Below are 12,924 nucleotides of genomic sequence, written 5' to 3' on the forward strand. Positions count from 1 at the left end.
AAATGTAAGTGCTTCCACTGGGCTGTCCGATGAATTAAGTAATACTGAATGCGGTATTTGTAACTTCGTGAACATATTTACATAAATCAGTGCAGATATTTTATAGTATGTACATACATATATATAGATGTGCCTGTACAAATCGATAGATCATCAATTTACTTATTTTAAATGCTTATTAAAGGTGTAGGCCGGTTTAATAATTACTTAATTTACAATTGACAAGCAAAAAAACTGCGATTTATTTCAAAACAAAGTCACCTTTCTGTTCGATACACTTGAAATAAAGTTAAAATTTTTTTATTTTTCAAATCAGGCCTCCGTGGACTCAAATTTGTTGCCTTCCATGTACAAGTAATCGCACCTAGAAGACCGTAGTCATACCTTCCTCCGTACGCTGATACGGTATTCACCTACTTCGCATCATGCCCAATATTTCATACAAAATATGATTCAGTTATTTGAGATTTCAACTACCTCGCGTACCTTGAATACTTTTATCACCTAATCCTCCGTGGTAGCGTCTGGCATCTGGGCAGATATGGAACTGCTATGAAACTCGTCAAGCCCTTTTTTGACGGTCTCTAGCAAACGAGAAGCGCCACTGTATTGTATCCAACCGGTCTTTGATTCCACTGCCCGATTTTCTACGACCTCGAGCTTTCAGACTTGGTAAAAAAAAATACAAGTTTTGACGGTAAACATCTTCTACGATATGCTACGAGTACGAGATAATACATTTATCTGGTGAAAATAAATACTTATTGTACTTACAATATAAAAACAAACTTTTTACTGATTCAGAAATAATGTTGTGAATGGAAGGTATGTGGCATTGCTTTAACGCTTACCAAAAGTCATTATAATTTTAGATTTCATCGTGCAAAAGCGACGTGCCACACCATGTCGCTCAAATACGTCACTTAACTTCATTATTATCATAACTTTTAATTTTTATTGATTTTAACGTAATTTCCTTAATTGCACGTGCTTAGAAAGCATTCACCGTTAAGTTGTTTATAATGACTACACGTAATTGCCACCTATTGTCTTTAATACAATAAATTATCTAATTGAAATGTTTATATCACGTAGAAAATTGTGACCTTTTAGTTTTTAAATGAAGGGATAATCTTTAAAAATAAATGGAAAGAAATTAATAAGGAAATTTATACAGTAATGATTATTACAAAACTGAAAATAGATAAATTTTGTATTTCTAACAGGAAAAACGTTAACTTCGGTTGCACCCTTCACTACGTATAATACAAAAGATTTCTTAAAGAACTTGATCTGACCGGTTTGTATGGCAGCCATATGCTATAGTGATCCGATATCGGCGGATCCAACAAATGAGTAGTTTCTTTCGGAGAAAAGGACGTGTGCAAAATTTCAGATCGATTTTTCAAAAACTAAAGGATTGATCTTTTATATATAAGGCTTTGTCATAAGGAGTAGACCAATAGGGACAGCAAACGACGACATATTTTGCCCCGCTCTTTTGACATTTCTCTTCAGTAAAAATTTCCACAGGCACAAAACAAAGTGTTACCGTGCCAGTGAGGCAAAGAAGTGCCCGTAGTGTCGAGTATATTGCTGCTGTTGACGAATCAATTGAGTGAGACCCGAATCAGTCTCTCACACGTCGTTCTCAAGCGTTGGGCATCTCTGGGACGGAGTAGTGGCGAACTTTGCGAAATGATCTTGTGGGATGTCTGAATTTGGAATCCCCGCAAAACTAATACAGCTGCGTAAGCTGACGTTGAGCAACACGAAAAGCTCCGTCAGAATCGGGAAGGACCTCTCCGAGCCGTTCGATACCAAACGAGGTTTCAGACAAGGCGATTCCCTATCGTGCGACTTTTTCAACCTGCTTCTGGAGAAAATAGTTCGAGCTGCAGAACTCAACAGAGAAGGTACCATCTTCTATAAGAGTGTACAACTGCTGGCGTATCCCGATGACATTGATATAGAAGAAGATCTTGGCCTTACAAGACCAAATTGATGCAAGAACCGAAGCCGCTTGACCACCAGAATCGTCGTATGATGGTGAATTGGGCTGAGCAACAACTTGAAAGCGGATTTTCATCAAAAAATCATCTTCAGCGATGAGGCTAATTTCTGGCTAAGCACAATATGCATTATTGGTAAGACACAATCCACACGTACTCCATGAGTCACCATTGCATACCGAAAAAATTACGATTTGGTGCGATTTATGTGCCGGCGGGGTCATTGGGCCGAACTTCTACCGTAATTGGATGATATGGACTTGGACAATATGTGGTTCCAACAGGACGGCGCCACAAACCACACAGCGAATGTCACAATCGATTTATTGAAAACCTCGCCTCGGCTGCGCGATTTGACGCCGTTAGACTATTTCCTGTGGGCCTACGTCAAGTCTATGGTGTTTGCTAACAAGCCATAGAGAATGGATGAACTTCGTACGAATATGGAACTTTAAATTGCAGTAGTATCGGCCGATTTATGCTCGAAAACCGTCGAAAATCGGGTTCATTGTCTGAACATAAGATTTTCGATTAGTCGCGCTTTGTAGGCGTGGCAGTTAGCCGATTACGCCTCACTAAGGAACATGGGTACCAAGTTTCATCAAGATATCTTGACTTTTACTTAAGTTACAGCTTGTATGAACAAATGAACGCCGGACGGGCAGACAGACAGTGACCCGGCTTTTAAACTGGCTCGTCATTCAAAACATTTATGGTAGATATTGTACATAGTTATACTATATAACTCTATATCTAACTCGACTAGTTTTAGGCGATACAAACAAGCGTTAGGTGAACAAAACTATTATACTCTGTAGTAGCATGTTGCAAGAGTATAAAAATAATAAAAATTTCGTCAGCATCTCATACAACCGATATTTATCGGAAGCCCTTCAAAAAATAACCGAGGCGTCAGCGGAAGTGCCATAGCTGTCAAAAATGCAGGAAACGTTATAAATAGCAATAGATAAACACTTTTGCCTCGTAAGAAATGAAAATCTCATACATAAAATCAATAAAAGCGAAACAATAAGAGCAACTAGCGTAAGAAAGCACAAATAGCAAGCAAACAAAAGCGAACAAATAAATGATAAGAAAAATCGTACATTTTGTTGCAAACAATGCCTCAGCAGCGACGCAACCGCGACTATTGCCCCCTCCCACTTTTACTTCAGCGCAAACTGTTGGCAACGACTGCAGCTTATTGAAGCTTGGCGACAGCGAGGCAGAGCCGAGAGTGATAGAGCACAACTTGGAACGTTTGTGAGTCACGCCAAATGGCATAATGAGCGCATGGAATATATTAGCGGAGCATGTTTACGTTATGAGGGGCGCAGGCGCTAGCGTTGAAATATAGAAAACCATATTGACAGTTGTTGTAAAGCTCGTTATGTGACGTAGATTTGTCGGTGATTAACAACGCAAAGTTAAATGCAAATTTTAGCAAATATCAGAAACAGAAAATCGAGCTGCGGACATACAAAAGCAGTTACAAGAAGCGAATGGAAATTCAAATTGAATAAATTTGTGTGACAAACGTGAGTATGTATGTCTGCATGTGCGTACGTTCGCAACTCATCTAAACACTAAAAGATAGATACTGTTTCAGCAAGGAAGCCAACATTATGGAAATCTAAATAAATTAAGAAGACAGTGACCCCAATAAAATAGTCCTATACATATATATGTATGTATATATACATATATGCATACATATGTAAGTATATATTTTGGAAAAAATAGACACAAGAAAGAAAGTAAATAAACTAAGAAACAAAGAAAAAGTTTTGTCATACCTTAAGATTGAGAGAAAAACGGAAAAATATTGGATTTCTTCTTGCTAGACCATTTAGGTATTAAGGCACAAAAATTAAATTTAAAAAAGTTATGAATGTATTTTTTTTAATGGAAATAAGTGAAAACTCAAATTTTGTATTTTTAACCAAATTTCGTCTGCGGAATCGTTGCGAATGTTGTAAAAGGCTTACGGTGAATCAGTTTTATCAAAAAACACAAGTCTACGAGGCGTACAAAGCCTTCAAAGACGGTCGAGAGATCGTTGAAGACCCGGTTTGCGAAGGATATGGTGCTTGAAAATCGTCAGGTAAGTTTTAAAAAGATGACAAGAGAGTTCGGGAATTTTGATTCCACATTCATGGAGAGCATTTTAATTGCCAATGAGACATGGGTTTATGAGTGTGACTTCCAAACAAGTCAACAGTCATCGGAATGGAGGGAAAAAAACGAACCGAAACCAAAAAAATTACCCCAAAGACGCTCAAAAATCGTTGTTTTTTCGATATTCGTGGTTTGGTGCATCATGAATTTGTTCCGGAGGGTCAGACGGTCAATAAAGAGTTCCATTTGCTCGTATTGAGGCGTTTGCGTTAGAACATCCGTCGAAAACGGCCGGAATTGTGTAAATTCGCTGAAGAAACTGAAGACCATGCCAAAAAGTGCTTTTGAATGGTTAAATCGTTAATATAAGTATATTACATTTAGTAGGGATTACTGTGAAGACGACAGAAGAAATAAAATATTTATTGACAATTTCCGAATACTTTTTTGTCACAATGTATAATATACTTATATCTATTCGAAAGTGATAATAACAATTAAAAGTTCACTGACAATTCGTGACGTGAAACTATCAAGGTATTGAAATGAAGAATATATTGCCTCTATGTTCATAATGAAAACACTATGCAATAATAATGTCAAAGAAATAAGGAAGGGCTAAGTCCGTGATTATTAATAAAAGATTACACAGTAACCGATATTTTCGGAAAAAAGTCAGCAATGGATATTGTAGTCCGCAAATGTGGTATCTGGTGGCTTGAACATTTTCAGTCTAAATTCGACAATTTTTAGACATGAGGCTTTAAAGGCGCTTTTGTGAAATTTTTTATTTCGATAAATTCATTGATGCTTAATTTATATTCTATAGACTGAAAGCATCCTAAGGAATTTAAATATGTGATAAATGGGAAATGGTTATAGTTCAAGTTCCATTCCATAAAAATGTCGTATAATATTAAGCAGCAAATTTTGGTAAATACTGGTCCGGCAGTTCTTAAGATATCAGATTTCACCTAAAAGTGGGCAGTGCCACGCCCATTTTTCATATTTTACACCGCCTTCAATGAAACCCTTCCGAATCATCCTGATTTGCATTTTGTGAGTGGGGCAATGACCCACTTCTACTTCGATATCTAGTCCAAGACAAACAAATTTATTTTTAAACTACTTCAGTAATCGTTTTATACAAAAACTGTATGTGGCCGCTCAAACAATTCGATAAAAGAGCTTAATGAAAAGCAATGACAATGAAAGCTCCAGCACAAATTTCAAATTATAACTGTATACTTTAAGGATTTTGAGCGAGCAAAACGAAAATGCGAAATTGAAAAATTATAAAAGGAAGCCAGGGGCGCCACACAATAAAATTTTTATGTACCAAAAGTATGTAGTATAGTATGTAGACATATAAGAAACAGAGCAATCCCCTGCGAGAAATACCGTCTGTTGTGAAGGGAGTAAATTAATTGTGTTTTTGTATTGCTACAAGTGACTGTAGCTGCTAGATCTGCCTTTTTCTTTTACACATAGATATATTACACTCTACATTAAATGTAGGACTCAATATACAAAGTTAAGTCGTGATCCATTTTGTTTCCCATGTAATTTTCAAAAGCAAGAACGACATCTTAAACTAATTGTTTCAACTAAATTGAGTACTTTGAATATTTACAAAGGGTCGTGTGTACGTAACCGGAACGGACCCGGATCTAACTGGAAATTCTCCGCTGTTTCTACCTTAAAACAACAACTACTTTAAACAGCAAAAAACATTAGTAATATTATGTCTTGATTGACTTAACTAATTGAAACTCGTGAGAAAATTTAAAAAGTTATTAGAATATAAATTACAATAAAGTATCTTCTTTCTGAATGAAATAGTTAGGAAGAGTTAGGAAGGGTGTACAAAAAAGCTTCCGTGTTCAGTCAGTGAATTTTCGTGCAGGGTATTGTTAGAAATTTGTACACGCACACACTTATTTTGCAGTGTCATCGGAATTGAAAACTGGCAACACTTTGAATGAAAAATGGAGACAATGGGGATGAAATGAAACTATCGACATTTATGAAAGTGAACGATGACAATTTAGGAGCACAATGGAGCACTGTAATCAATAAACCTTTGGGACTACTAGGGAATCAAAATTAAAAAATAATAAAATTAATAAGAATAAAATTTTTGAATTAAAAAAGAGACATTAAGGGGCATCCAGATATCCTTTAAATTAAACGACCATTTCTGTACAAATTTTAAGGATAAAAATAAAATTTTATTTTCAATTCTCTTTTATGAAAGTATGGTCAGATTTAGATGTAAAACAATCTTGATAAAACCTCATTATTCCGAAACAGTTGAAGTATTTTATGCAAAAGTGAGTAAAACGGTGGTAATTACCAACTCATATTGAATTCTTAAGATTTCTCATAAATTAGTCGCGTCCAGGTAATTATATATTCATTAAAACATGTTTCTATTAAGGAAGTAAATAATTTAGTGAAAAAAATGGGTTAGTGCAACTTGTGATGTAGAAATTAGGGCTGTCATTTTACAGATGCACAAGGATGGGAAATCTTACGAATACATTGCAAAGACTCTAAATATCTGCAAACGTATGAATTTTAATGCAGTTAGGTATTAATAACGATAAAACAAGTTTAAAGAGAAAAGAGATCAGAAATCGACTATTCGGGAGGACGAGTTAATTATCCGCGTGTCATAAAAGGAAACCTACAAGACAACATATCAAATTTGAGTTTCGGTTTTTAGAGAAAATCCAAATGCATCATTTGTAGATACCGTAAAAAATTATGACGCGCGGCAGGACCTCTTGGCAGACTTTCAAGGAAGAGGTTATCACTCTCTGAACGCAATCGAAGGACACGCTTAAAGTTTGCAAAGGACTACCGCCACTGGACAACAAAAAAGTTGAAAAGAGTATTATTTTCTGATGAAAGTAAGATAAAAAGGGTTTCTTCATATAGGAAAACTTATGTCCGCAGGCCTCGAAGCAAGGCCAACTTAAAAACATGGTAGCGGCTGTAAAATGATTTGGACTACTATATCGCAGCGAGGTGTTGATCCTACTTGTAAAATCGATGGGCGCAGAGACTAGTTAAAGCACATGCCATATTACAAATTTACTGAAATTATGGAAACATGGACATCGGCAAAAGTTGAATGGAATCAATGCCTCGTAGATGTTAAGCCATGCTTGACAGTAACTTATAACTTTTTAACTTTAGAACCGAAATAAAAGCATTTTTCCAAAAGAAAAAAGAAAGCGTTGCACGCCCTGAAATAAGAAACTTCAAATTACGACATAATAAAAAAGAAGACTATGCTGATTCTTCACAAGGATAATACTACTCCTACATACCTTAGCTTAAACTGATGTAAGCTACTTTAACATATTGCCAAATAAGAATATATGTTTTCTCTCAGTAAATAAGATAAACAGAGAGTGAGCTTTCTCTCTTTCACGTGTAAGCATATTCCACACCCCCCAGCACCAATGTCAAAAGGAAGAACTACAATAGCAGTAGTATAAATGCCAGCACCTCACTCAACTTCTAATGCAATTGGGTGCGGTGACGGAGGATCACACAAGTTTTTTGCATTACACTATTTTTGAGAAACAAATGCATTAATAAATATTTTAGTACTGATTTTATTAAATTACTTATATGCCAAAAAATTAAAATAAATATAAATATTTATTTTATAAATTATAAAATCAAAATTGTTTTGGGAGCCACTGTGTATACCTGTACATATGTACGTAGGTATGTCGAATTTTGATTCCATTGCATTCGGTTGAAGTTTAGCGTGTATTGCCACAAACGTCTCGGAGCAAGCAAACAGCAGCTGTCGCATGGATGAAGCAATAACAGCAACATCAGTGACAACAGCAGGCACTGCACACGAAACGATTGGGTCCATATGTACATACATACACACATACCTCGCGATAAGGCATTCACACGCATAATAAAGAGATTTGAAAAGTGAAAATAAGCACAACAACACAATGCGTTCAAGTGGCAATTTTACAGCGCGCTTCTTTTCACTTTATTTCTTGTTTTGCTTCCACTATTGTTTTTTATGACATTTTTGCTAATGCTTGACAGTGCGTCGCATATCTGATAGAACCCATTAGGAATTTAAGTTGAGTTATTTAACCAAATGAAATTGCTTTGCACCGCTTAGAAATGGAAAGCTCGTCACATACATTTACATATGTATGTATTTGTTTTTACTTTTATTATAAATTGGGGCACAGTCTGCCATTAGAGAGCATAACTGAGGTTTACACAGCAAAGCGCGCCTAATTGACCTTGAACCAAAACATCAACTTGAACTTAATAACTAAAGTGTAGTAATGTTATTTAAAAAAATGTTAACGGACTTAATTTGCGCTGGTGCTGTTATGAACTGACCGAATGAACAAAACGAATCGTTAATTTTCGAGTTACAGAAATGTTTTCTTTTTTAGTTTTTGAACAAGTTTTTACGTAAGCTAAAAAAACTTCTTCTTTATTGGCGTAGATACCGCTTAAGCGGTTATAGCCCAGTTTACAACAGGGCGCTAATCGTTTTTGCTTTTCGCTGTTTAGCGCCAAATGGACATTCCAAATGCAGCCATGTCCTTCTCCACCTGGTCTTTCCAACGGAGTGGAGGTCTTCCTCTTCCTTTGCTCCCCCCGGCTGGTACTGCGTCGAATACTCTTAGAGCTGGAGTGTTTTTATCCATTCGGACGACATGACTTAGCCAACGTAGCCACTGTCTCTTAATTCGCTGAACTATGTCAATGTCGTCGTATATCTCGTACAGTTCATCGTTCTATCGACTGTGGTATTCGCCGTTGCCAATGCGGAAAGAACCATAAATCTTCCGCAGAACCTTTCTCAAGAAAACACGTAGCGTCGACTCATCAGAAGTTGTCATCGTCCACGCCTCTGCACCATACAGCAGAACAGGGATGGTGAGTGGGTTGTAGAGTTTGATCTTTGTTCGTCGATAGAGAACTTTACTTCTCAATTGCCTACTCAGTCCGAAGTGGCACCTATTGGCAAGAGTTATTCTGCCGTTCCCACGACAGTCGGGGCTACGTAACCGGAACGGATCCAGATTTTTATCCGGCCAAGGACTGCCAACTCGGCAGAATTCTGCCGCTACAACAACAAGGGTTATTCTTCGTTGGATTTTGAGGCTGACAAGACAAGAGTGTTTTAAATATTTAACTAAACGTCTTGAGAATCATTACAAAATAATGTAATATTTCACCGAACAGTCTCGATTTTTTAACAGAGCATTCACTTACAGATAATAGTGTATGAGAACCCAGATGGTTTAAATGCGGTTCCTTCCAAAGTACTTTTCAAATCTCTCGGAATGGCTCGTTTGCTGTCGAAATTTTTTCTAATAATGGTTCTAAGGGGATTGAAGTCATGAGTTTCAGCAAGTCAGCGCTTATATCAATGGCACATAAAAAGCATTTGGTAACATTACTTCATATTATATTTTGAATCTAGCGCATTGGACACACTCCAAAATGGGAGCAGTCACCATACCATGATTTGGGTGACGCCATGCTTTATATATTTGTTGTAAACGTTGTTATAATCCCAGGATTTTATTTTCATTCGTCTTTAGCAATAAACCCGATTCTCTTCAAGTTTTAAAAGCCAATGTTGAATTTTATTAAATATTTATGATATACGACTTGATTTCGTGGAAAAGTACTCGAAATTTAGGTTAATCGAATTTTTTCCTACGAAAAAAGTCGCGTGGACAATTTGAGTTATGTAATGTTCAGAACTTAAATTTATCGCTTGTAATTTACAATAAAGAAAAAATATTTGAATTTCCTTAACAATTAGTTTATTTTTATTTTTAAGAAATCATATCACACTTGTTGGAAAACCCTGTAGATGACTGAGTTTAAAGCTTGACAATAAAGTATATTTTGAGAGTAGACATATGTAGATCTCAAAGACAAAAGTAAATCATATTCAGAAAATTCGGTGGTACTCTGAGATGGCACTATTTGGTAGGCAGTCCCTCAGTAATTTGGGTTATATCCTCCCAAATTTGCACTAATTAGGTTACCGATGGCATTGAGAAATTGTAGAGTGTGTGTATGTAGACCTGCTTTCAGAATACTGACAACCAACGCAGCAAATACATTTTTTAATAATTTTATTATTTTTAAAATATACGTTACTACATCTGCTTCCTATGTGATCTCTTTCCACCTAATGCATTTCCATATTTTCATATACCTCCAAATAGAATTATTGATATTAAATTAAAATAGAATGCGTTCGCGCCACACAATAAATGGCTGTAAAACGTGTGGTTGGCAAGATGCATTGAACAAGAAGCGACACCAGCACAACACTTTTAACCGATATCGCTGCTGCAACATACAGAAAATTTTTTTTAGCAGACAACAACTTGAAAAAACGTTAACTTCGGTTGCACCGAAGCTAATGTACCATTCATAGGTGCGTTTCTTTTAGTATGGAAGCTACCTATATGCTATAGTAATCCGATCTGAACAATTTTTTCGGAGATTATATTATTACCTTAAGCAGTAATCCATGTCAAATTTCGTAAAGATACCACGTCAAATGCGAAAGTTTTCCATACAAGCCCTTGATTCCGATCGTTCGATTTGTATGACAGCTATATGCTATATGCCAATCTGAACAATTTCTTTGAAGATTACATTGTTGCTTTAGAAAGTACCCTGTGCCAACTTTTGTGAAGATACATTGTCAAATGCAAAAGTTTTCCATACAAGAACTTGATTCCGTTTGCAAAAAAAAAAACGATATCTTAAAAACTGAGGGACTAGTTTGCATATATACAGACAGACAGACGGACGGACAGACGGACATGGCTAAATGACTCAGCTCAACAAACTGATCATTTATACATATATATACTTTATAGGGTCTCCGATGCTTCTTTCTGGGAGTTACAAACTTCGTGACAAACTTAATATACCCTGTTCAGGGTATAAAAACAAACTAGCAACAGCAACGATAAAACTGTTGAATGTGAATGATTCATGCCAAAACACTCCATCAGATGTACATATGTACAGACATACATACACCTGTATGCACGAATGTCCACATACAAAGTGTATTGAGATACATATGTATGTATATCGAACCTGCATACCAATCCAAACGAACATTAAAAACGAAAATACAAATATGCATACGAATTGCTTACATATTTACAGTTACCAGATTGAGCTGCAGCAACATGTGATTGTGCATGCTTATACTTTTGGCCGCACATACAAATTTATGAATATTTATACATACATACACACTTAGGTATACATACATACTTATGTTTCATTTTAGTTTTTATATACTACGACAATTTTATATGAAGGAGTAATTATGTATATACATATGTACTTACAATCCAAATGTTTCTTCTTGGGCCCGATGCATTCCTCTGTGGTGGCCTTGCACACTGACTTAGCCAGGCCTTGACCGGCCAAGCTATGCCGCGCTGCCAAGAGCCGATCGTTGATGGTCTGCCCTGCCATAGTCATGATGCTGCCGCTTTTTAATTTGCTGTGCGCTTTGCTGGTGCTATCTTAGCAGATGTTCTGAGCTGAAGTTGGACTTGATATCAGCGCTGGAATCGTTATGGTGTTTATGCTCACTGATTGACAACTATTATTACTGTTTGCTTAAAGTTCCGTTATTTCCTTTTTTACAATTTTTATTTATCACTTTTCGCCCTATTAGAGTATAGATTTAGTGACGAAGATGAGAATTGAATTAAATTGAGCTCAAATGGTTTGATTTATTTTGAGGTTGAACTTATTGAGTGTTGAGTGACAATTAATTTTTTATTTATAGCGCGATTTTTGAGTAAATCTGTAGTTATGTTATTAAAAAAATTATGTGATTTTAGGTTATCGAAATAGTTGAGTATTACTTTTCTTTGATTTCATTTTATATTTTCGACCACTAATTTTCTTTATGAAAATAATGACAAAAATATATATTTGTATGCTTTTACAAAACTTTATTTATTTATTTATTTTATTTATTTATTTATTTATTCATGAATGATTTAAATGAAAATATGTAATAATTGATCTTTTTTAAACAGGTCTGGTTCACTTTAGATAAACATGTTACTAAATAAGTAATTAAATTACAAACACGTTTCAGCACTTATTTAATATAGTTTAATTTTTTTTTATGGTAACAAATAATGCATTTTTATTTTTTCATAACACATTTCCAAGCGCTTACAAAAAACTTGTAAGAACTGAGCATATAAAAATACTCTACTAAAATGTTTATAATTTAAAATTTGTGATCCGATTTCGGCGTTTACGCTTCCTTCGCTGATTGCAACTAGCAATATTTGAAAAAGGCGTACAAATACGTACAAATGGCTGTATATATGTATGTAAGTTGAGACCGTTTTAATAAATTCTTATCTGCACGATAGTTAAATATTTTAAAGGGGCGTTATAGTACCTACATACAGATACAGTCACGGGCAGAGAAATAGTACACTTTGAGCATGTAATAAAACGAAAACAAATAGAATTTGTCATTAGCATAGCAAAAAATGAGGAATAAGTAAAAATAAATTAACAATATTTTCCAATAGATCTTTAAAAAAAAAATTTTTAGTTTTCGATTGCTGATTTTGGTTTAGACATACATACACACATACATACATACACATTTGAAACGTTTAAAGTGTCGTTAAAGTGTTGACGTCCTTTTCATCATAACAAATCATTATCCTTTAACGGGATCAGCTTACAGTTATATGTT

General features: G+C 35.4%; 1 protein-coding gene across 35 annotated transcripts in view; it reads right to left on the reverse strand.

The window, feature by feature from the left end:
- The window catches only part of LOC105222708 (phosphatidylinositol-binding clathrin assembly protein LAP), a 53,962-nt gene that overhangs the window by 39,521 nt on the left and 1,517 nt on the right, over nucleotides 1-12,924 (reverse strand). For 29 of the 35 annotated variants that reach the window (XM_049448860.1, XM_049448858.1, XM_049448853.1 and 26 more), the window contains exon 2: nucleotides 11,537-11,864. In XM_049448860.1, the coding sequence (XP_049304817.1) occupies nucleotides 11,537-11,672 (136 nt within the window). In that variant the 5' untranslated portion in view covers nucleotides 11,673-11,864. Of the gene's footprint in view, nucleotides 1-11,536; nucleotides 12,004-12,387; nucleotides 12,528-12,924 lie in introns of those variants that run through there. The other 6 variants (XM_049448851.1, XM_049448845.1, XM_049448828.1 and 3 more) reach the window with 2 other exon arrangements.

Source organism: Bactrocera dorsalis, chromosome 2 (genome assembly GCF_023373825.1).
Source record: "Bactrocera dorsalis isolate Fly_Bdor chromosome 2, ASM2337382v1, whole genome shotgun sequence".
Classification (NCBI taxonomy): domain Eukaryota; kingdom Metazoa; phylum Arthropoda; class Insecta; order Diptera; family Tephritidae; genus Bactrocera; species Bactrocera dorsalis.